At 38.1% G+C, this 26,039-nt stretch overlaps 1 protein-coding gene and 1 long non-coding RNA gene across 5 annotated transcripts in view; one reads left to right on the forward strand and one right to left on the reverse strand.

Annotated features, from left to right (window-relative positions):
- The window catches only part of TMEM132D (transmembrane protein 132D), a 176,213-nt gene that overhangs the window by 59,756 nt on the left and 90,418 nt on the right, over positions 1-26,039 (forward strand). For 3 of the 4 annotated variants that reach the window (XM_015878476.3, XM_015878479.3, XM_085509479.1), the window contains one exon: positions 1,902-2,048. The exons of the other annotated variant lie outside the window; for it this stretch is intronic. In XM_015878476.3, coding sequence (XP_015733962.2) covers positions 1,902-2,048 — 147 coding nt within the window. The remainder of the gene's footprint in view (positions 1-1,901; positions 2,049-26,039) is intronic. 4 annotated transcript variants of the gene reach the window in all.
- LOC116654113 (uncharacterized) overlaps positions 11,730-26,039 on the reverse strand; it is a 62,122-nt gene continuing 47,812 nt past the window's right edge. The window contains exon 3 of the long non-coding RNA XR_004309037.2: positions 11,730-11,889. This is a non-coding gene — a long non-coding RNA (uncharacterized LOC116654113). The remainder of the gene's footprint in view (positions 11,890-26,039) is intronic.

Raw genomic sequence — 26,039 nt, forward strand, 5'->3', positions numbered from 1 at the left:
AAGGGTCGAAGATCCAGCTTGCCCTGTGACAGCCAAACAATTCAATAAAGCAGATTTGAAAGACAGTAACCAAGCTCTGACAACAGCCTTAGTGTTTTCATGTCAGGTACCTTCAATTTTATCTGCTGACAAATAGCATACCTTCAGTTATTATTAACCCTATTTCATCTCAGTCATCCTTTGGTAATTGCCAAGTGCTTTTGCCATCATAAAATGGGTGAATAAAATTCTGCAGTTCCTCCTAGAAAATAGGAACTGCAGAACCATCTCATACTGGAAGGATTTGAGCCAGCTCCGTTTCCCCTGAAGTGGGAATTGGTTTTTCTCTCATGGATCTTTGTTGACACCCAGCAGTTTTCCTTTCTAGAAGTGGAATGGGAAGGTGGGGCCAGATACAGGTCACTGGCACTAGCCAGAGCCATATGCTGAAATGTGTTTCATCCAGATCATTTGGCCTTTTTCCATCTCCCTCACTTTCTCTGTGATGCCAGGAATGCTGTTCAATTTCCACTTTTTGACCGTTGGTGTCTCATCCTGAGGGACATTCATGGTCTAGCAACTGCACCTGCTTAAAATACATTTTGTAACATTAGCATAGAAACAGCCTGAGCGCAAATTGGCAGGCCTTCACATTGTCATTCTTCCAGGTATGCTGAAGAAATTACAGCTACCGCTGTTGAATTAGTGGTAGAAGAAATGAAATACATTCTTTACTGTCCAAGGTGGTTGAAGAAATACTTTGGCTTTTTATTCTGCAAATTTATGTGATGTTGTCCTTCAAAGATCTCATGAGTAGGCAGAGATGGTAGTGTTTGTTCAATTGATATTAGCATCCCTATGTGGCAGCAACAGTTCATACAAAAAACATCACATACCTTTTTGTTTTATCCCCTGGAATTGAGAATTTGCTGTAAAAGTGAATGGATTTTGTGTATGAGATTTTGAGCAAACAATTAAATTGTCATTTCCTCACGGCTCATATATGAGGCTGTTTGACCTCAGTGGGCTTTGTGGCTTTGTAAACATATCTGAAAACAAGATGTTAAAAATAACTGAAACTCCTAATTCGGCAAATTGGCTGACATTACATCATGGAATAATTCAGTGGTACCTTGAGATATTTAGTTAAAGAGTGGGAGAAAAAGAATTAAGGAACTCAACATTGGCTAAGAGGAAATTTGATGTGGTTCCTCTTCTCTGTTGAGTATCTGAAACCAAAAGCATTATGTCAATTTGTCCCAACCAGAGGTCATTCCAGCCATCACTGCTGTAATGTTTTGTCATACATGGAGATAGGAAGCAGATTCTTTGGGAGTCTTTTGGAGAAATAAGGATATTTATCAGAATCAGAACTGATAGAATGGGTTAAACCCAGTTGGTACTGAAGGACAGTGAAGAAATTTCTTGTATTCAAAAAGGCAATGGAATTTTAAAAGAAATAAAAACCAGAAATATCTTCTTGAAGTAATGCAGAGTGCTGCTGGGGGATTTTGCTTGTGCCCTGAGACCTGACTCTCAGCTCCTCCCTCCAGTTATAAACCCTACAAACAACCTGACTTGATTTTAGGGCACAAATGGTATGTTTTTCTGCTATACAATAGCTTTTACAGTCAAAGGAGGTGTTTACACACTCAGTGATGTCCACAGACTGGATAATAGAAAAGCAGAATGCATCCACTCCATGATTCAGATAAAGTCGTAAATACCATTAGTTCAATAAGATTTTTATCATGGTAACATTTCCTTTTAAATGTGAAATGCTAAATTAATTCTCTCATCTCTTTTTCCTTGTAATCCTGTCCAACTCTGATGAGCTGTAGCATTTTTTGTGGGGTAGTGAGGAGAAAGTGAAGCAATAAGTAGCAGATCAAGCTGGTGAACTGCACTCTTGTTCCTCCTAGGGCAAAGGTGAAGAAAGGTGTGAATGTTTTCAGCATAAGAGCCAGCAACCCATACTTGTGGGATATCAGAGAGAGTGTGGATTATACGGGGAAATATGCACCAGCTGTTATTGTTTGCCAGAGAAAGTCTGCTGCCTCTGAAAACAGGTAGGTCATCTCCAGCATTCTTCCTTTTAATAACGGATGGCTTTTCTTGTCCCTTTTCAAAGTATTGTGCCATGGTTTTAATAAATTTTATGACAGAGAATGATAGAAATGCTTTTGGAAAAGATGAGGCTATCTTTGTTTTGTAGAGCATTGTGAACTGTGCCACGTGTTGAACAGAGATTGTTATTCAGTCTTAAGACCCAAAGAAAGTTTTAGAGCTAGTAGGAAATACTGTTTTAAACAGTGTTTAGAAGAATATGCTTCCTATCTCAGCATTTGGTTGTGACTTATTTAATCTCTTCAAATGATCTGCTGCCAGGCATTATACCATGGGTAATTATAGGGCTGTTTGGGAATTTATTTACTTATTTTAAATCCAAATGTTTTAAGGGAAATCTAAAAACTATTCATAGCATAAACATCCCCCCCCCCCTTTTTTTTTTTCTTCTCCAGTGAGATTTAAATGAGATTTTAAACTGAATAAGGATATAAGTTTTCCATTTTCCATTCCCGTCATGCAAATGCTTAGCTAGGACCCTGAGCTCTCAAACAGCCATTATCTGGCAGGTGGACGTTCCTATTCTAGTCACAACTGAATGCTTTAGTGAATCAATTTTTATATCATTTTCTGCTGCTTGTTCATTGCTTCTGGAAATGTATGTCAAGTGTGTGTTCACAAGGATCTGACTGCCTGCCATATGTATTGTGTTTGGTATTGATGTTAGGAAGTTTACCATGCAACATGGGAATTCCAATTCACATGTCTGACTAAATTTTATTGCTTAGAGGGGTGTACACAAGTGTCAACACCACGCCTTCCTATTTCTTAGCACAACCTGTTACGTTCTTTAAAATCCCGCTTCAAGACTACATATAGACAGTGCAAATATTTTCACTGCCTGAAATGGGCATTGCATCAGAACCAAAAATTATGTCAGCAATGAGTTTCCCATCACACTTTATCTTGTTGGGTCCATGGAATGCATTTGCCCAATTTGTCTTCCTCATCAGGAAAATATAATGCAACATCATGGGTAAATTGAAGCTTAGCATCTTATTTCCCTTTGATATTCATCATTCACGAGCAAGCTTTCAAAGTGACCCCTTCTTGTATTTTCATGTACTGAATACAAGCATGGCTTTATGTTTATTAAAATACATGTGAGTTGTTATATGTTTTGGAAAGAAATTCAAGAGCAGACAAGATAATAGATATGTATGCAACTCATATTTAACTTTTGTTTTTACTTATTTCATGTGAATTCAGCGATTGAGCTTTGTGGGCTTTTGTATTTTGAAAACAAATATTATCATCAAACATATTTGCAATTCAGTATATTTTCCTCATTAAGTTTAGTCATGCCTGCTTTACTATTCATTTTAGGAAGAATGATCAAGTGTTACATAGGAAAAGAGAGTATGCTCAGTATTTTATGGGAAACAATTTTTCCCAATTCCAGACATGTTTGATGAGACTAAATATGCACAAATGGATAGCAGTTAAATATTGATGCATTTACCAAATTGTTTGCCTCTCTAGTTCATTTACAAATTCTATGAGCACTATTCACATAGTATTTACTAATTCTTAAAACTGAGAGATCTGATCATATGAATGCAGAGGTGGCAATGTAATTAACAGGAGACTCAGTGCTTTAGTGTTTCTAATAATTTTACATGGATCAGAAGATAATGTCGATAAAGCTAACTTATAGTGACAGGTGTAATTTCACAGACTAAGGAGACACATGTGCAAGTGACAAACTTAACCAGGATGCCCAAGTGTTTCTTTATCTAAGTTTGAAATATATCAGTCATTTTATTTGGAGAGGTTTTGGCACCTAAAGCTTATCGTAACAGGATTAACATATAAATATTATCACAGCCAGCAGGGTGTTTTCGAATGAATATTAACAGCAAATATTATGAGTTTGTAGGAGAATAACTAATTAAGCCCATCTGTCAAATATGATTTGAAGTTCTCAGTGCCTTGCTTGTTATGGATTTGTGACTGTGTTCCAGATTACTGGTGAAGCAATTATGAAGTTCTTCCCAATTCTTCTGATTTCATTCTCAGATGATAATAATTTTGTAACACTCAAAATCCTGACCGATGATGTTATTAAATGGGCTTAATAATTGTATCATCTGTACAGCTTTTCAGTTCTCCTTTGAGGACTGTCTGTCTTCCATCTCTATTTCCATGTAGGCAACCGTTAAACCAAATAGAAAACTGTGTGATGTGAATTAATCAGTGGCTCAGAAATATGACTTGGGGAAAATTTAAGCAATGATCAAATCAGGGAATATGAACCCCAATATGCATCATCCTTTACTTCTTCTTTTCGGAGGTGACTGATATTTGATCTCCTTAATTAGGTGAATAGAAAGATAAGATCAGGTACAGCATTGTAAGAGTGTTTTCCTTGACTGTTGTTGTTTCTCAGTGTTTCTGAAGCTGAGCATCCCTGCTCAGCTCTCTAGTGAGAACTGATGAAAGAATTAGCAAAAATGCGAGATCTGGATTCTTACCTGTTCTTCTCTTTTGTTCCCTGTTTGATTGGAAACAGACTGGGCGCAAAGGATTTGGAAAACTATTAAGGCGGCAAACGATGTAGTCTTACTAGATTTTATAACATGCCCAAACCAAACTTTAAATAATTTCAGAAAATATGTCTAAGATATATTCAAGGACCTCAGTTCCTTATTTGGTAAACATTATTGATATCACTTTCCTATATCTGTAGCTGTGGAGACGATAAGCAGGATGTTCTGCTGTGATTCCAATGGCTACGATAATGCTCTGAAAATATTTTGTGCTTAGATCCCAGAGTACAAATGTTTGACATCTTATGGGAGAATAAGTTGTCGTTCTCTGTACTTGTGGAAGAGTGAGTCCGTTCATCCAAGCAGGTACAAAATAGGCAAAGCTTGGCCTCCACCATGTAGAATCTTTGTCTGAATATGGTTGTTTACTTTTTTATCTCCAAATTCTCACCTTATTGTTGGAAATGTTACAGAGGTGGCATTTCATCTGGTACGTTCCTGATCGTGCTTTTGGGTTACAGCTGTCTGGCACTGAAGGCTCGTACTGCTGGTAACTAGATGCTGGTCATGCTCTTGGTGGGGAAACTTACTTTGATTGTGAACTACAGGGTGAATGATTCAGTCTGTGATAACACTAACACAATAAGAACTATCAACAGCATTTCCTGGGCCATCTCCCTCATTTGTTCCCATGTGTCTCTTTGTTTTCATGATAATTGTATATTAATGCTTAATATTCTTATCATATATAATAATAAAAGAAAGTAACTTGATGTTAGATAGGAGGCAGGAAAATAAATGGCATAATTTTCTTAGATTTTCCTGCTCAGTGCTTTATTTTTATGATGTTTATACCTTTTACCTTAATACTCTATATATTTATCATTTTCACATCTATTATGGGATCTCATGGTAAGTTATTTAACATCAAGCTTTTATGTTGTAACAGCAGCAAGCTGCTGCCTCATTCTCGTACTTGTTGCAATTGCCAGTACGTTTGACAGACTCTGAAGAATGCTATAATTCTAAAATGGTTCTGAATGCTCCTGCTTATTGCAACAAAAGCAATGAATGTGACATAAATAATAGCCAGATAGGCTCAATAATTATATTGTGTGTCTTGTTGGTGGTCATAAAAATGTTTCATACACACTGTTTCATGATTTAGATCACCATTATTATTTTTCTCCTTGCTATTCATGCGTTCGCATGCCTTTAACAACTAGAGGTATTTTATTTCTTGGAAATAAATTTTTCTACTCATTGAAAGTACAGAAGTGGTACACACTGAGGCAAATACAAGCTCCAGTGTATGCTGTCCCATTGCAGTGTGAATCACTTGAGCTCATCATGTGGTAATGTTTCCTCATGAGAAACCTGTCATTCATCACAAAGAAACTGAAGCAAGAAAAGGCCTGTAGAAATCAAGCCTGCCTTCAGATGGGCTTAACTGCAAATATGGTATTAGATCAGGACAAGCAGAGTCAGGATTGAGGAAAGGGTTGAGCTAGTCTGTATGTTTGTGTATTTTTATGGCAAAATATCTTCAAAATATTAAGTGATACGGAAATGTGTATGATCATGAGCAAAAGAGGTTTATTTCTAGTTTTTAGGGTCTGAACAGATATCTTACATAGCTCCAAACTTGCTTTCTGAGTAATTATTCTATCTTAAAAAACTAGCCATTCCCTCAGCACCAATGAATTGAGGCAGATATAATGTGTTTACTTAACCCCGAAAGAGCAGAGCTTAACCCTTCTTATGCTTTCCAGTAATCTAGCTGTAAAAGCATTTATTGTGGTTAGCTTTGGTGTTTCATACAGTTTCATCCTTCTAAGAGTTTGTATTTTGTGATGATGTGAAAGTAGTGATGATCTCAGAAGTGCTGCTTATATTTCACGTATTTGAAAGCAATTAGTCAAAAAGATTGTTTCTCGTTTTAAAATCTGAATGTGGCCTCTGAGAGAGCCCTTTGAGATGTCAAGGCAAAATACATTTGTGTGAACCAGTCCTCAATGCATCATTCTTGTACATGCTGACCCACTTCTTTTTTTTTTCATTCTTAAAAATATTTTATCAGGGAATACTGTGCTTCTGTTGAAACTATCCTACTCAGTGCTGATACCCTAATTACAAAAGGTCTATAGTTATTATCTTAAGGCAAATCAAAAGGTGAAATATTAATGAGCAACTATTAGATAAACGCAGATGCCCCAGATATGAGTAACTGAGAAGAGTAATTGAAGCTTTAGTTTCATAGCCATCATGCCCTTAGCTTCTAAAGGTTGTATTTGGGTCAGAGGAGATCAGGGAAAGAGAGCCATGTTATTCAGCAGCAGCCCAAGCTTGGCTGACGTTGTAGGGCTTGAATTCTGTCTGGTGTTGGAGTAGCTAAAGGACATTTCCAATGGTCTGGATAACCTCATGCATATTTAGTGTCTTTATTTTTACCCTGGTGTTATCCAGCATGATAAATATCATTTTAAACCTGAGGAGGAAAGATTTCCCTTAAGAACCTTAAGGATTCATCATCATCATGCTTGCTCTATGTTTGCCGTACTTATCAGTGGAATCCTTAAAGCCTGAGCAGCCCCGGGGCTCAAAATAACAATTCCACTGGGACAGAAACAGTTTGCTGCCTATTAGAAAGGAAACAGCAACCGAGTAATCTTCTGTCTACTAAAAAATCTAATATTGAATGCAAAAATGTGTCTTGTGGAACTATCTCTGACAGGGCTGTTGATTTTCTGTTCCTTGGAGAAAATCTTGTAAGAAGTAATGCTAATTACTCAGACTAAAATGTTACGCTGAGAATGCGCCAGTTACTGTTGAGGATTCTTATTTTTGGGAATGAAAAAAGGTCAGCATAGACTTGTTATCACTTGTATGTAAGCAGAGAGCAACACTTGGATCAGAAGGTTAACAGAATTATGTAATTCAGTTTAGTATCTCCATAAATTGTTAGGCTATTCCTGCAAGTACAAGGATGAAGTTCACTGGGCATTTGAGTTAGACATCAGCTCTGAATCTATAGATTTGCTGGTTATGTGAATGAGCTGGGATTGCAGTATTAAAGATTCATATGTTGTCTATATGAACTGATAATGCAGATACAACTTATCCATTAATTATTTCAAATTAGTCACCTCTCAGTCTTTAATTGCATCTGTGTGGATAGGATAAGGCTGCTGTCCCAGCTTGACAGAGGCATAGAGAGGAAGTGTGTTGAACTTTGAAGACAGTTCTGATAGTAATGCACAGAATCACCTGTTAGGGTTTATGGGCATGGAGTGAAATGGGGTTATGTAGCTGGGCTTAGAATGAATTGCATAGAAGTCGATACCCTGAACAGGGAGCTGCACTGAGCTAATAACAAAGGCAATGCAGAAGTCAATGGCACGCTGCTTTATGACTCACTGTGACTGGGGAAGCCTTAATAACTTGCCCAAGGTCAAACAAGGTGTTGACAGAGCGGGAGTCTTTGTGGGTGTCATTGATTCTACCATGCACATACATATATATTTGTAAAGCAACAACAAAACCCCCAAGCTGCAGTAGGGCAGACAATGAAGGTGTCAGTTCCTATAGGCAGAGCTGTCTGTGATCACTGAGTATTTTGGCTTACATGAAAGGAGTGTGTAATATGATTCATTCCTCTTATTTTCAGGGATTACCTGAAGATAATAATCACATGTGCAATTAGCTGAATGGATGACTATCATCTCCATTCTTTCTTGCCATAATTTCTCTGGCATTTTTCAAATGCACGTGCCTGTCTTTCCTCAGATCTGTCTGAACTATCTGCAGGATACCTTAAATGTTGACAAGATACATTCAGGGGTGGCAAGGCACTATCTGTTATATGCTTTTATTTATTGGGAGCTTTCAAAAATATTAGTGTTGTGAACTTCAGCATGGGGACTGTGGAGCAGGATAAATATTCAATTTGTACTGTAGAAAGTGAGACAATATTGCTTTCATCTTTTATTTCTTACACTGCTTTTCTAAATCAACTGTAAAATCAATCCTGAGGCATGTTTCTGTTATACCTTAATGCAGCAGTCTCCATACGTTTATTTATAGTGGTGCTGGCATGTGCAGATGTGCTCTTATTCCATATAAAGGTGAAGACCATCATACCAGGAGTCCTAGAAACATGTCTGTGTGGCATAGAGCAGTGCTACATGGGGCTAAATGGGCTGGATCTACCCAGCCCTGCTCACATCATGTTAGCAAATCGGACTGTATCACATATAGCACATCACTGTGGGCTCAGAATGTACAGTGCTGAGTGGTGGTACTTCTTCATTTTCAGTTTATTTGAAACCTATGTTTAATCTTATACTAGAAGGAAAATAATTAGTTTGAATAATTTTTGATACAATTAATTTACTCCAAAGTGGCAAATATTGTACCTGGAAATGAATCGATTAAGAAATATTTCCTCTGAGATGTGTTTTCTTGTTAATTGCTGAGGCAATTAATTTCCTGACAAACATGTAGTTTTTTTTATGTAAAATTATTAAGGTGAGGGAAATGAAAGGCACAGAAAAGATGATTGTGATAAAATGCTAAATTTAGGAAATACAATGAGTAAAATTATAATGTATATATGTAATATATGCATATATGCATTTGTCAACATCTATAACAGGAGAACTTTGAAATGTTTCAGAAGTTAGGACATCTTAGAATTAATCTCACATGAATATTCATTAGAAAATGTTTTACTTACATGAACACATGGTATTTTTTTCCACAGGGCTCTGGGCAGAGGAGAATTTGGCAGACAGATTCTCGCAAACCTCTATATAATGTGTTTTTAAAATAATGTCTTTCTTTTCCTCCCTGAGACTTACAGTTTAAAAATATGTGGGCAGATTTTCTGAAGGGAAAGAGAATATACATTTTTTTTTTTTTTTGCAATGTGGATGTAAAATATGTCCAAATACCCAAAGAATTCCTGCATCGCCAGTTCCTGAGTTCTCTATGGGAAGCATAGAGCCAGTAGAAAGTTCTTCAATTTTATCTTTCTTTTCCATTCTAAACATTTTCTGGTCCGAGAAAAGCCATTCTCCAAGCTCCACAGCACATGGCTATATGGTTACAATTTTTATTTGATTTTTCCTCCGGTATTACACAAGATCGGCAGCTAATGAATGGAGAGCTGTACAACAAATCATCTTGAATGGTTTTAATTATTCTTGTAGCTGTCAAAAGCACAAGGAATATACTCCCATACTTTCACTGATTACTCTATTTCATTTAGAGATACACTCGCGCAGTCGGTGCATACATACTGTCTATATGCAATTCCTTTTTCAATCCTTTTAGGTTGAATCAAATATGATTTTATGCACATTAAATACCAAGAACATGTGCTCTGTGAAAGAGAGAGGGCGTGGGTGTATTCTACATTTATTTTATGTATTTCAGTGAGATAAACCCCTGATTTAGTCCCTGAGAGTCTCAAAGAGAATTACAATGTCTTGATGAAAAATTACTATTTGTTCAAAAATCGAGCTTTTGTTCTCATGAATGACATGAAAATAAATATTTTTTTGAGTCTAAGAAACAAATTGAGTAGGTAGAAGCTGTCTCTGCATGCATGGCATCAGAAATGTCACCTTCTGATCAACCTTTGAGCTGGTGGGCATCAACAGCTGGTTTGTAAAGGTAGTGCTTTTGCTTTTTACATCCTTATTCCTGTTTAGGCCCTCTTGTTATGCTTATGTAACTCTCCTAGTTAAATATCTCCTGCTCAGGGATTTAAAGGATTAATCTCGTTTATGAAAAGAAATGCTTCTGCTGCCTCTTGGATAAACCACAAATAAGGATCTTACTCCACAATTGTAATCACAACTTGTAAATTTACTGAGAAGGGTCCTAATGAACAGCTAATGACGATATGGGTCCTTCCTTCACCAACATAGAAATTGAGGATGAATTGAGGATGAATGCACCAGACAGGTTAAAACTACTGTTGCATATATGCCCGTGTATATTGGTTTACTGGCTGGCTGGGGTGAAAGCTGATACTGATCTCACTTTCACTTAAAAGACTGAGTTTTGTGTGTTAGGAAGATCCTTATAATGAAATACACTAATTGCATTTCTTGATTCACAATTCTAACATTCCTTTAATGTACTGATGGGTGTTACTTGCTCAGGCTCCCAAGTGTTGCACCACTGGAGCTATGGAAGATCTGTGGCTTCCACTCATCTGGAGCCTTACTTTTAGCTGGGGTGTTGAAGAGGGTGATTCCTGGGAACTGGAATTGTATGTGTTTGAGCCATTGTTTGCTTCTCTTTTTCAGTATTTATCTTTTTGGTAGTACTGGGATTTTATCATAGTGAATCTGAATGGCAATGAAGCATTGCCAGAGCACCGCCAAGGAGCGCAATAGGGAAGTAGGTCAGTGGGAAGGAAGGAAATGCTGCTCTCCTGACAGTACAAGAGGGAATTGATGATGCGGCTGTGTAAGGTGCAGATCACAGCATGCACCGACCTCATGGCCAGGTTGTGAGAAGCTAATCTTCCATTGGTTATAGGTAGCTGTAAGAGCTGCATGCTGTCTTCCTCCAGAATCAGGGCAATTACCAGCTACAGTGTGGAGTGCTGTAGGGAAGGTTAGCCAGAGCCATTTTAAATAGTCATCTCCCAAGGAAAAAGCAATCTGAGGATTGTTGTTTAAACATCTGACTGTGAGGAAATGTTCCTAAACACCAATTTTTAATTGTGAGTACTAAGTCGCTCAGATTCTTTGTCTTTAAGAAGCAAAAATCTATACTTAAACCAAACAGAGAAGTAGCATTTTTTGATCTGTGAGTGTGCAGAGCTCTCCTGTTCTAAAATTAGAATGTCAATTTTACTGTTAAGCCAGGGGAACAAGAAGCTCTACATGCCCTCTGAAATTAGCAATGAAACAAGTGTATTGAACTCATCTATAGCTTTACACCTTCAGGGCAGTGGTTGGAGCCAAGATAGACAATATTTCTCCAGGCTGTCACAGTTCTTTTACAGGAGGAAAAAGAGGAGAGTGGGGAGGGAGTTTCTTTGTTCTGATCTCCAAATGAAATAATCAGCTAAACTTTTAAAACCATCCAGAAGATTAAAGGACACTTCAAATAGTGTACTCTGTCAAGTTCTAATTTATTCTTCTGAATATCTCTTTCCTAATTGTGATAAAACTAAGCTAGCAGTCATGCGCTCTGTTGAAAGGTGCTGTCACTTTAGGGGAAGGTGCTGCTGGAGAAAGGGAGTGCGGAGGGAGGTCTCTCATGAAGCACAGACCTAGAAAAAAGAATTAAGGAAATACTTTAATGCTTTTGACTTTCTACGGACAGTGCTTGGGAAGGATTTAATATTATGGAAGGTATGCATAAATTGGTGTCCTTTTGTTGTAGCAGAGGCAAGTGTCATTGCACAGGCGGGCTCTGAGAGGTGTTATTAAGCAGATATGAAGGCAATGGCCATAAGCAGCTTGAATTCTCATCGTCTTCAGCAAAACTTGAGACTGGATGGGTCTGCTATTTTAGAGAGGTGTCAACAGCCAAGTATATATTCAGGTACTTGAGCATGCTATGCAGGCTTATTACTAATGATAGGTGTATATGATATTTTCCCATGAAGGAAAGAATTTATGCTTATTTACATTGTAAATAGCATTATTTTTACCTGTGCTATCTCAATATACGATTGTCATTTTTAATAAGTAAAGCAAGTAACTATAGCTAGGCCAGTTTTTTTCTGAATCTCATTGGTTTTTCTTTGCGGGGTAAAAGGGAAATTTTGGTCAAGTTTTCGTAGTAAATGAGCCTTATAATATCACACTGCCTGTGCATGTGTGGTTTTGATTTGACAGCAGCAAAACTGAACGAAAGGTGGTTATTTGTTATGTTTCATGAGAATAGGCAGACAGTAGAGGAAAAAGACACTGGAGTCCTCAGGCAGCTAAATTCTTATCAATAGCTAATTATGGAAAAATCTTCAATAACGGCTGTACTTTCTTGGACATGAGAGTCAATCAACTACGAGACAGAGCTCTGTAGGATACTAGCTTTTACTTGCTCCATCTTCATGAAGCTGCTTTTTCATGCTTATGTTATTCACAGAAAATCTGGCCTCCGTTGTGCAGGCCTGGCTTCAGTGCACAGCAATTGTCAGTGCGGCGTTACAGTGCTGAAAGAGCCCTTTGTCAGAAATAAGGTAGGCTGGATCTGGAGTTCAGTAAAGGTTTGACTTTAATGTATCCTAAAAGGGAAGAGAAGGGGAATTATTAGATTGAAATCTGGTCTGTGTCTTACCTCATTGTTAACAATGTGAAGCAAGAACAAAAGAAAAGCTAAAAGCCACAGCTCTGGAAACCAGATGTGAGCATCCCATTTCACTGGATTGTAAGGGAGGTGTTCCCTTGGCCCTTGGCTCTCCTGTTCAGTGTCAGGACAGGTGCGCTTGTAGGGCTCTTTTCTCCACTGGAATTAGGCTATAATCTCTGTTGTAGGAGAACATGGGGTGCTGTAGCCTAATGCTCCCAGTTCCAAGAGTTTAGCTTCCTAGCTACTGCAACAGATGCTGCAGTTGGATTCTAATCTGAATAACATCTTCACTGCTGCACACCATTGCCCTTTTTATCCTCTCTCTATTTTCCCATGAATTGGATTTATTTATAAGTGCATCTCTCCTTGTAGCACTCTCAAAGCTGAGAGCTGATAAAGTGTGGTTCAGTTTAATCCCACTGTGAATATCTGTAAACCCAAAGGATGTCCCTACAAGTACAGTCACTGACCTCAGCCAGACCAAACCACAAGTGCAGGGGTCACTCCACATGAAGTGGTTCAGGGCAGAGGGGCTGTATGAAGCTAGGAAATCTGTAGAGTCCTAGAATGACTCAGGCATGAAGGGCCCTTAAAATTATCTGTTTCCAACTTCTCCTTGCTGCATTCAGGGCTGCCAACCACTAAACTCAGCAGTAAATCAGGCTGCCCAGGGCCCCATCCAACCTGATCTTGATACCTCCAGGGATGGGGCATTCCTGTTAGTTACCAGTGCCTGTTCCCCTGTAATCAGACAGTTACTTCAGAGGTCAGTAGTGTCTGAATCTTGCAGTTCCATCTATACTGTGAGGAACTTCATAATGTTTGATTTGAAGAGCACTCGAACATCCGCAGTGGCATGGAGGCACAGCTTGCTGGCTCCATTTGACTCCAAAACCTGAACTGTAAATTTTCACATAGCAAATGTCTTTGCAGGGGGAAAATAGAAGTTAAATCTTCAAGGTTAAAAAGTTTTATCTCACTTTTCACATTATTGCTCAGAAGAATTAGTTTTGGAAGTTAATAAACCACATGTGTTCGCCTCATACAGCTATTTCCCTCTCTAAACAAATTGTTTTTATTGTCAAAAACACAAATTTAGGCACTGTGATCGATATCATCATTTTATGAGCTGTCTGTAAAGGGACTTGAAGATGCAGCCTTGCTTGATTGTCTAGGAATAAAGATTGATCAACCCTGTTGCTTCTTGTGTATAGATCTTCGGTTGATTCACATGCAGTATACAAAGCAAAGCAATATCACCTCATTCCTCTTCAAAATAACATAGTCAATAGCTTTCCTTGGTGCATTTCTGCAAACACTGGAGACTACAACCCCTATTAATATGGTAAAAAGGGCAAAGAGAGGAGGAAAGCACTTTGGTGTTGGGGTCTTTCCCTGATAGGAAATAATGTGATTTAAATTCCAAATTTTTCTTGGTTCACTTCACAAAAAGTATTGAGCTGAGACTGTTAGTTTTTACCCCTTTGTGTTTTCTTTTACTGAATTAAAATGAAGACAAGAAAAACAAGCATGCAAGATGGTATTGCTGTATTTATAACACAGGTGATATAATATGCTTATGCACAATGGAGGTCATCTATTGTCAAATTACTTAGAACTTAAGTAAGCTAAGAAGTTATGTGCCTTGACTGCAGAACTGGGGTAAGATAATTTCCCCATTCTTTGTCTGCCTTATTAAAACTATAAGCTCTTCAAGGGACAGATGTCTTGCACTGTGACACTTGGACCTCATAAGGTAATTGATTGATAGCATCTGTGCCACTCTTATCCTGAGAATGGGACTGGTCATTATAGGGTGTACTGTATGGGTGAATGTGTAGGTCACATAGCTAAACAATAATATGATGAAATCCAGAATACTTAGGAAAGAAAATGACTGATAAGATGTATAGGAGAGTCAGTCTTTTCCATAGGCATGTTAACTTCTCTTCCATAGTCTATCAGGAGGCACTGCATTTAAGTTCTCCCATATAGGTTCATTGACCTATAATCCTACTGAAATGGAGTGGAAAGCCCATGAAAATTTCACTGCATTTGCACTCAAGTAGCATATGGCCATGGTGTTAATTAAAAGAAAAAAGCAATGGCCTGCCAGTCTCCATGGAGACTAAGCATGCTGAAAGGGGGGGAGGGGAGCATAGAATAGTTCATCTTAGGTTGAAACACGAAGATCAAAAGTTGTTCTAGTTAAAATGCTGCACAGACTTCAACGTGCCAAGTAGAATGAGATGACATTTTGTACAAAGACTTTGCAAAATCGTTCAGATATGAGATTAAGAGAACGTTTCCTGTACCGTTCCTGGTGGGTTATTGGAATAGATCTTGAGGGATATTCTCTGTACTTCTGTTAAATTTCTACCAGAAAGCATAACCTCAAAGGAATAATATCCAACCTGGCAAGATGGAATTTTGTTTTACAGGGTACTATTTGAATTCTGTTAGAAGTTCATCAAAACTAATTCAAAGAAGATCCGGCAAAAATTGAGACTTCCTGTGTGATTAACATGTCTGGCTGGCATTTAAGTCTATAAAATAAGCTTTCCCAAACATCTGCCCTAGGAGGACTGGGAAAGAGACTCTTGGTTTTATTGATAGCTGGTAGACACTGGTTTGGTGCTATTTTTCAGTCTTCTGGAGAATAAAAAAGCGTGAATGTGAAGCATTAAAAATATCTGAAACTGGAAAGAAATTAAGGTGCTTGCTAAATGCATAATGGGAAGCAAAAAGTATATAGCAGTAATGTATCAGTGATATCCAGTTCGGCATGTTTTATGTGTTATTAGCAAAAAAAATGCATACTGATATGGGTTCTGGGATTGAAGAATTGCTATTTTGACTTTTTCTGTCTCAGGTAATCATGTTCTATAACAGTGTATTGAGGTCAGAATTGTGAAAGAACAGTAGCTTACTTTCTTGAAAATCAAACCAGTCCTTCTGTAAACTACAGTACTTTAGAAACTCAGATTGTTATGAGATTGGATACAATTTTTTCATCCTCATGCCCTTCTGCAATGCTTCTAGTATTTATTACGTATCTCCTAACTTCCTCCTTGTTCCAGAATATCCAGCTCCTCCCTATGTTCTCTCATTAGAATCCAAACAAGCAGGCAGTATCTCTTGCTGAATTGACACTGGCACTGTCAGAATGGAAGTGTCAGATAGATGGGCAGACAAGATGCCTCTGTAAGATTGTTTCCATGGGAAATGCAGTATAAAAACAAGCAGAAACATCTGGTTCTTCTTGCTGCTTATGATTAGGATCATTTATCTGGTCCTTGGAAGCTGAGAGCTGTTTTCTGTGATGTTTTGATCTGATGGATTTCTAGATAGATTTTTTTTTTTTCACGTGATGCTCCCGTTCCATAAATGTAACCAAAGATGTTTGATAGACTGAGAGGGAAAGAAGAGAAAATAAAATGATTTGAATGATCAATGCAGACAATTCCTCCTATTATTGATATAGTAGCACCCAGCGAGGATTTTGGAGTTCTCATTTGTTGAGCAAAACCTACAGGAGGTTAAGTCTAAAACGTAAGACTTTATTTTCCTTTTTGTTTGGTTTCTAAATGTGCCTGAAGAGGGGTTGTGAGACTGAATCTTATTGCTGTGAGATGGAGTTTTGCCAGACATAGAGTCCCAACAGGAATTCTATATTCCATTTTTTTTTAGCATTATTCAAACAAAACTTAAGAGGTCCCGTCCTTTGCTATCAGTGGGCCATAGCTGAATAAATATCTCGTTTGGGAAAGACTTGTAAGAAGAAGGAAAAGCACAAAATGCAAAAATGAATTTCATACAGTATCGCCGTCTGCTTTGAAATTGCTTTCCTCTGTTGATAAAAAAAAAACCCCACAACTGAACAGATGGAAAGGGCCTGAAACAAAGGGAAAACAAAAATGGTTAGCGCTGTTATCCAGAAAGTGTTTGAGCAAAGGCAGTCTTAATTTGGGCAAATAAATGAAAGATTGGCTCACAACATTTTGCGAGATGAATTAGAAAAAAAAGAACATGACATTGTCGAATTTGCTTTTATGAAATGAAGCAAACTTGAAATGAAAGGGAAGACATCTCATAATGTAGGTACAGAGCTCATTTGCTGGCACTACCAAAAATACAGATGGTTGTGATAGCTGCTAATGTGTCTCAGCAACCCGTGCAGCATTTTTCTTGTCATGTTCTGTGTGGGATGTGTCACTAATGGACTGCTTTGCCTTGCCTGTTGTTTTTTTTCCCCCTAGAGTCAAACTGATAGAGGATTCCCTGAGTTTCTCTATTTGCCTGGTGTAATTTAGTAACAAGGTTGGCTTGTTTGTTATGAATGCTGTTTTGTACTTTCCTGACCCCTTAATGGATTGGCATCAAGATATCTGCTTGAATTTAGGGGCCAAGTTTTTTAAGCATCACTTCAGAAAGGAATCCTTTATTTCCCTAGGGCTGAAAGAGTACACCTAACTTTTTAGTACCATTCTGTTTGACAGGATGTTCATATTGGATCTGTTTATTCTTCTCTACTTAAACTCCCTTTGATAAAAGCTAGATGTGTAATTAATTTAATAGCAGCAGCTGGGTCAAAGGAATTATTCCATTCCACCATTAGAGTTAGTAGGAATTAAGACATTTAATTTGAAGTCTATTGTGCATACAGGCGTTTTCTGTTTCAAAAGGAATAATTAGAGCTATTGTTAAATTAATTGCGTTTATCTTTGGCCAGCTTTACATCCTGGGATGGCTAAGAAAAAAATAGTTAAGACGTTTTCTCCGCTTCATCATCACTGTGAACATCACAGTAGCTGCTCAGTTTCAGTGCACGGACAGCTTTGGATCAGTCGTAGTCCAATTGCTTTGATTTTTGTGATTAGTGCAATTTGTAAATTGAGACTGCAGCTAATATTCACCTGAAAAAACATGTGCACTCCATTCCTTATTTGACTTCAATCATACAGCCAATTTTTACTAAACTTATTTTTTCACTTAGATGTTGATGCTCACTGGGCAGATTCAAATGGAATGCACTCTGAAAGTTAAAAGCCCTAGGCTAACCTCTGCTAGGCCAGCTTTTTGCGTGTGATTGCAGAATAGGAGAAACTTCTCCCCAGCCCCCCAAAGGGAAACAAAAACCCTCATTCTTTTATATAGATGAGCCCACAGAGCTCTTCACAAACACTCTGCTATGTTCACTTGTAACATTAATTTGTTTGCCAAACCTCTGTCTGGGTGTTTAATTTCATTTAAAGGACAGTGTGAATAGCCTCTGGTGCTTAATTTAGAATTTATACGAATTCCCCCTTCTCTTAGATAAATTCAAGTGAATGAGACATCTTCTATGTGAGAGGGAAGTTGTTATTTCCACCCCATTTATAACCATGTTTTATTTAGAACATTCTAGTTCTTCTCCTCTTGGGGCAATATCTAAAATTCCTTGTCAGGTAATTAACTATACTAGAGGCATCAGATTAAAACTTCTAAACACATTCTTTTTGGTTGGAGAATCAGTATTTAATGAATTAATCCTGTGTACATCTTCAGTAGGAGCTTGTTGCTCATTTTCTTCCTATCCTGAATTGCAGGAGTTTTTGCAAGTTCTCTGTAGAACATAAGTAGGAGGAGGCATGCAACCCAATCCTCTAATGCATGCCAAGGGTCCAGGAATCCACAGACCCGAGGTCCATGGGGTATTTCAGCTGTTGACACTGCAGAAAATAGGGGAAATCTACCTCAGAAATTAGACATGCACACACAGTAAAAGATGTGGGAGAGAACTAACTGGAATTTCACTGTCCATGTGGAAAAGGACAGGAGTGACCGCCTTCTTGGAAATAGGCGCTGCTTCATTGCTTGCACCTATACCAAAATTTGAAGCTTGCTTTGACTGGTCTGTTATATTCATATTGATTTTACAGTTTTCCTTGCAATTAACAGATAAGGTGCTTTTCTACCTCCATTCGGCATGTTATTTATCCTTTCTAGAAAAGGGTTATTGCAAGCTGTCTCTTTTCCTGGCAAAATCCAATACATTTTCTGATCTCTACTGTAAAAGTGGGCCAAATGGATTGTGCAGGGGAGTCATCTGTCATGCTTCCTTCTTAGTGTCTTGCAGGAAATGAGTAGCTAGGAAGAATATACCGAGCCTGGAAGATGGTATTTCCTTCCTTTTGCTCAACCCCAAAGAACAGTCTCAAAGCAATGAAGTTCATATTGAAGTTCACAAGTTCTTTCTCTTTAACTTGTTTTGTTTTAATGGTAAGGCTCACAAGAAGTTTGTGATATATTTGATGGGGCTTTGAAAAGAAAAACCTATCAATTCAGTTAGCATTGGCACGGTTTGTTTTATTCAGTTTCAGTTCATTAGCATGCACATACTTAGTCTCCTCTTGATTACTCTTGCTGCAATGCAAGAGGAGGTGGGAGATTAGCCAGCGAATCTAATATTCATCTTGTAAGCAATAGATAAAACCATGGTAAAGTTAAAGAGGGAAGAAGAATGAGTGCCCTTCACAGAGAATCACAGGCTGAAGTAGTGAACCAAAAAGAGAGAGCTCATTTTCCTTTAGATTAAGTTTTAGAAATCTGCTTTTTATGTAATTACTGTACTGCTAAATTCTCAACTTGGTAGCCTTCTATAAGGCCAACCTACAGTATGTGCTTTATCTCTCCCCTTGCTTCCACTTTACTGAAGTATTTAAGCGTAGTCTTAAGTCTTATTGCCATCAGTAGGACTTGAACACTTGCTTCACATTCACTGTGACGCTTTCTTGAATTTTTTATTTAAAAATAATCTTTTGGTGAAGTGGATTTAAGAGCAAATTTTAGAATTAAAATGGGAACAAATTGAAAAAAAACAAGAATGATGAAGTACAAAAGTACAAGCTATGGAATCGTAGCAACACGGATTTTATGTCAAGGGATACAGGTAAGGATCTTTAGCTACATTAAGTCATTTGACATCCTTCACTTAATAGGATAATACTAAATTACAGCAAAGTCTGGATTAACTATCACTTAAGTCAACAGGCTCTTCTAGATTTACACAGGCTGTTGCTGTGATCAGCACCATTGGGACAAGCAGCCTTGGAGCTGAAAAATACTGTTGGGTCCTACAATAAGCATGAAAAGATTTTTAAAAGTGAGTAGTGATTTAGCTTGCATTGAACTTGTCATCCTCAGCATAGAAACGTCATAGATATCTGACTTTCAGAAACGATTGAATGTTGCTATGTAGGGGAGAGTAGGAAAATAAAAACATTTGGACACAGTGCCCCAGACAGCACAGTATATCATGCAAATCTTGACCAAATGGAATAGAAATCTTCCTTCTTTTTTTTCCATTATTTGTCCAGTTTTTTTCTTTTTGCTATTTTGCAGCAGTGATGATGTAGAACAGATAGAGAAGAAAATTCTCTCCCCTATTTGTCATCTGGTTTCAGGGTGACCAGTAGGAGATAAATCTGTCAAGTCTTAGACCAGGCTATTGTGGCAGACTTTCTTGCTGAGGACATAATACCTCAGGGACAATGGTAAGAAAGAGGATCAGTCAGCTTCAAAGTTGTGAAGTGACAGTTCTCTCTGCTCTTCTGAGAGGTTACTGTTTGGTTACCTACAGCTGATTTTAAATTAGTGGACATAGGAGCCTGAAATGTATTAGAATAGGAGTTGGTTTTTTTTTAAATGAGAGAGAGTTTGCATTGCAAAGGTCACCAACATTGGCTACTTGACAGCAAGTGATTCTCAGTCTATGAAAATTAGCACATTTTAGCTTCTAACTGATAGATAGATGATGCTGCATTCAACACATTGGGGTATTTTCGATATTTTAATAGCAAGCTTGACAGTGTGGGCATTTATTTCATAAAGGAAGTTTATGCTAGCCTGGTATAACAGCCAAGTGAGCTGACTAAAGTTTGGCAGACCCTATTGACTTTTCTAATAAAGAAATCACTTACCACAGCATTCTTGCTTAAAGAAACAAGAGCAAGAATGGTGAAGAAATAAAACCTTTAGAGAGAGAAAGAAACTGTTGACAACAGCTTTTAATTTCCTACATTTAATCAGCAGCGCTCAGCTTTTGCCACCACTGTAACATATAACACAATAATACTGGTAATATATTCATTACCTGTCATTTACTTGAGCTCCCGGAAATTAGGAATGTGCAGAGGCTAACTTATGCATAATGCTATAAGAAGAGAGTGGGGAGTCTATGGAGAGTGCTATGCCTCAGTCACAATAAAGTAATTCCATGGCAATTTTATTCTAGACTTTCTAATTGGCTTATTGACTGAGGTTTTCTGGTCTCACTCATATTGCAGATTTCCCAGTGGGAGCCTCATAGTTTGGGTCATCGTGTGTTACTTGCAGTATAAACTACTTGCTGTGTTTTGTGCAAACCTGAATCCATAGTGGCTGTACAAAATTGGTCTCTAATGCGAAGCTTGCTGCTGAGCTTCGAGGGGCCCCAGTATCAATCATGGTGGCTAAGCATAGAAATAGAAAGGCACAGTGAATACAGGATTTGACTTTATCATCTAGACATGAAAGGTTACCTTATGCCCATACCACTAGGTAAATAAACCCTGGGGTCATTTAGTTAATCCTTACCATATTACCACAAAAACTGCATTGTTAATTACACAATGTTATTAATTCTGAACTCATGTGTATTACTTCTCACTTCAGATTTCCCAAGTATTTTATTAGTGGAAAAAAATTATTTCAGATCTTTAACAATAAAACATAGTTGTCTGGCATGCTTTTGGTTTAATATTATGATGCAAAATTGATTGCTTGCTTTGATAACTAAGAGAGCAATTTGTATGCCAGAGGTCTTCAGGAGTGAGTATTCAGTGGATTAGGAAACAATGTGCCACTGTGTGTTGCATCTGAAGGTATTACTGAATAATGGGCAGAGGATGATGTCCTTCCATCAAGAAATTCTTGAACAGGAAAGAAATTGGTACTATAGACTTAAGTCTAAGCAGCATAAAGTAAATTAAAAGCAAAGCAAAGCAGCAGCAGATGCAGAAAAAGTAAACAGATACTTCATCTATTTTATTTTCGTTTTCTATAACCAGTTTCAAGCACAGTATGTTCTTCAGTGTGATCTTAGAATTGTTTAGAGGACCTAAAGTTTCAAACAGGCTTAGAAGCCATTTAGTTTTAAGAGTAATCAAAGTCCTTAAGATATTCCTATGCCTGTTTTTATCCTTGTGTGCTTTAGAGTAGCTATTTTGTTTGCCTAATGAGGCTGTCTCATGGTGACCATTTACACTTTTAGAGGCCACTGCTTCTGGATTTTCTGTTTTATTATCCTTCAGAAGTAAAATTAATTCTCAGGAATATTTCTAAGTCACATTGCCCTCCTCAAAGCCTCCCCTTAAGAGCTCTCCCAAGTTCACCAACGGATTAAGTAGCTTGTCTGTCCAGACCTGATCTATGCCACTTCCCTTACCCTATATCATTCCTGTGCTTCCCTCAATGTCCGTATGCAGGCTTGCTGTTTTTTCATGATAGCATTGCAGCCTCCTGGGGTCAGGAGCCATCTGTTGCTCAGTGTTTGCTACCACACCTACCACACTCTGGTGTCTGTATCATGTTCTGCATGACCTCAGCTGAAAAAAAAAAATGAATAATTAAGTATGTGTATGTCCAGTAGTGCAGAACTGAGTTAACCATGTCATTGGGCATTCTCCTGGGAGCATTTGTTGATGAGAAAAATTTTATGAGCAGCATTAATCAGATGCTCTGCTCTGCTGCTAATCTTGCTGCAGTGAGTGGCGGTACTTGGTTTTAAATTTAGCTTTGCCTTTATAGCATTTATCCTTCACTTCCTAGGTCTTTATTTGCCTTAAAATGAATAACATGGAAATGAAGTACTGCAGAGGAGAGTTTAGATTTTTGAACTACAGCAATATTTGTTGTCCCAACCCTCCCAATTGTGTTTTTCCTCTACTCTAAAGCTGTACATGGACCAAGAAAATGAGAAGTGTGCATGAATTCTCCAAAAGTTTGCCTCACAAGTGATATTTATTACTGTCCAAGCCAACCCTTAGCAGCTGCCTCTTCTGCTGCTGTATATTTATGATTGGGTACTTGGATCTTTTCAAGATAGCTTCATAATAAAGTTGTACTGTCCGAGTTATCTATGTAACACACAAAGATTTATGTACCTCAGGCGTGCATGCAGCAGACACAAGTAACCTTGAAAATCTCCCCATTAAAATGCATATCATTTGGCAAATACCTTTGTCGATAAACCTTAAAGAACAAGCAGATCTTAGATTTGAAGTTCTTTGCATCTGCAGGTAGACCAGTTTTCTGTGCTCGTGGCCTCCTCCTTTGAATGAACTTTTGTACGTGTGCTATGTAACAACTTACGTGGAGAAGTGATTTTTCAGTGTGCGTGGCTTAGCGCCCTGTAAGACATCTCCTGGTTGTCTAAAAAAGGTGCAAAATTCAAATCTAAAAATATATCCGAGTGTCAGACTAAATTAAAATTCCTGCTTCATTAAATGTGTGCAGCACAAATAAAGGAGGTCTTGGTAGAAGTAATGCTGCTGCTCCTGTGTAAAACTAAGACTGTGAAGTCTCAAATCCCTTTACAAATGCTCACGGTATTGGGTTCGTGGTATTAAACTATAGGGTTAGGTCTTATAATGCTTTGGTATAATTCCTTATTTGCCAGAGTACCTGCTTCTGCTTTCACAGCAGTCATTACTGCCTATCTTCAGAAGGAGTTTAGGTTTCATACTTTTCCTTTATACTGAATCTTCCATTTCCTTCCTATGACATAAATACGTGCCAGATGCTGCAGCACATCTGTGATTTGCCAGCTGCTAGTCTCACATGATATATCAAGTACAACTATGGTCAGCTGGTGTGTGTAATGTGAACACATACAGCATATGTAGCCTCTGTACTGGTTAAATTCAATGTAGATATAGTGACTTGAACATATATGTCTGCAGTGTTTTTTTCCTGCCTTTCAAGTTCAGCGCTCAGCCATGTTTTAAGGAGAGATTTCAGCAAAACAGCTTTTTAGTATGAAATTCTGAGAGCTTTGCATTCAGACTAGGATTTTTGCCATGGTCCAAATGCATTCCTGAGCCATGACACAAAAGTGTTGTAGATAAATGTCCTGCATTTTCCATTTCTGCTGTTTCAGCAGTAGAGATATCAGGACATCTATTTCTGAGCTGAGAGCCAAAGTTTCTTTCAAAGCACAAAATCCAGTTGATTTCTAAGTGGGCAAGTCAGCTTCTGATACGGGAGCATGGATTCTGCAATAATTAACCGATTCCAAATATTAACTTTATAATGCAAGAAAAGTAAGGGAAAGCATCTCTTCAGTGGTGAGAGGATATTTTACTTCTTAGTACAAGGGGATGGTGTCCATAGGAGAGGCAGGCGCCCTGAAGGATGGATAGGTTTCCCATGTAAGAACATGTGTGATAAATTATTCTATTGCTTCGATGAATTCGAGCATGCATTGTCATTGCACTCTGAAATATTGCAACTATGTGAGGCCAGGGCAAGTTTTCCATGGAAAATGATAATGTTCTTCTTGCTTTATTTTAATTAGTATTTTAGTGGAAGTGAGAAATTCGCTGATTTATGTAACTCTTTAAACCAGGGCAGCAAGCTTCAGAATAATTTATTTCTTGACACATACATTGGAGTGATGTTGAACACTTTTTTTGCAACAGTTTGCAATCCTTTTCTGCGGAGCAAAATGTTCACCTCAAACAGTGGAATTTCACAAAGTCATCGCTGGTTTATACGCTTCACAGTTCTTTGTTATCTTTGCAGCCTTGTTTGTGAATTCTTACTATGTGGCTTCAGCAGGCATGGACATTTGTATGCTGTGCTGAAGGACTTGTGTGGATTGTTTTAAGAATATGTTTTTACCAAGTTTAAGGGGGGAAAAAAAAGATAATAGTGATAGTGATTGCAGAAAATAGAAGCACAGAAAAATGTGCTCAACCAGAGAAATGTGTTTTTCTAAGTGGAGGTTGACTTGAGCATGTAATTTTGAACTACTTTGTGCATGAATGCTGTCTTAAGTTGAAATTATCTGCTCTGTTTAAATACCTGCTTGAAGTCTTTGCTGGCTTTTCTGCACAGTGAATGCGGGAGAGATCAGCGTCAGGTAGTTTGTTGGAGGGGATGTAGCAGCTCCATGGCACTGCAGAGTCCTGGTGAAGGAACAAGCTCAGCTTGTAAAGCTGACCTTCCAGAGAGCATAAAGCTTTTTCCTATATCAACAGCTGGCATTGTAGATTTGTAGGCAATTAAGCATTGTTTTGCTCTAATGGGTAGGATAAGTCTTGCTGGGAGGCAGCAAAGTCTCCTCTTTATTTGCTTTCTTTTTTGCCTTTCACTTCCTGGTCTGAACTGATCCCTGGACATAAGCACCTGAGGCTTATTTTGCATTGCAAAGGTTTGCTGCTGTCCATGTGGTGAGGAAAATATAGGTTAAGCAGATGGGCTGCTTGTCCCATATTGCACTGAAAAAAATAATAATTCTACGTTGTAGTAAGTCTTAACATGGAATTGCATGTTGAAGACCAAAATAAGAATGTAACGCACAAGGCTGAATCAGTGCTTAAAGAGTGCAGCCTCTTCTGCTGGGTGAGCTACTCCTCTACTTGAGCCCTGATGTTAAGCTGCAAAAGCCCAGCTATGATGGAGGGTTCACTGAGGGATTGTAAAAACGTGTTACCTACCTCCATTCTGGATTTCTACTATCCATTTCAGTCTCCTGGTGACTGTTTTATAAGTTTCAATCTGTGAGTAACTGAGTAATGTCTCTTTTGGGAATGTATTCCTCAACAGTTAAGTGCTGAGAATGTTCCCTCTGGGCAGTCTCAGCAGTCTGTTTGGGAGCATCACGTTGCTTCCTTGCAGGGATATAGGAAAGAAAATAGTTGCCCAGCAGGAAATGTGCCACATGTGGTGGTGTTATTTGAAGAGGCTTCAGGAAGATTGATTTAGAGCTTCACCCTCAAGGTGAAAGTAATTCCTCTCCTAAGGTAAGGACAGGTCCACAATGGGATTGCTTACAAAAGAATCTGCATTTCTTCTGTGCATATGGATGTGCTCATGCTGCTT

The sequence above is a fragment of the Coturnix japonica genome, chromosome 9 (genome assembly GCF_054131305.1).
Source record: "Coturnix japonica strain WE chromosome 9, WE-NBRP24, whole genome shotgun sequence".
Taxonomy (NCBI): Eukaryota; Metazoa; Chordata; class Aves; order Galliformes; family Phasianidae; genus Coturnix; species Coturnix japonica.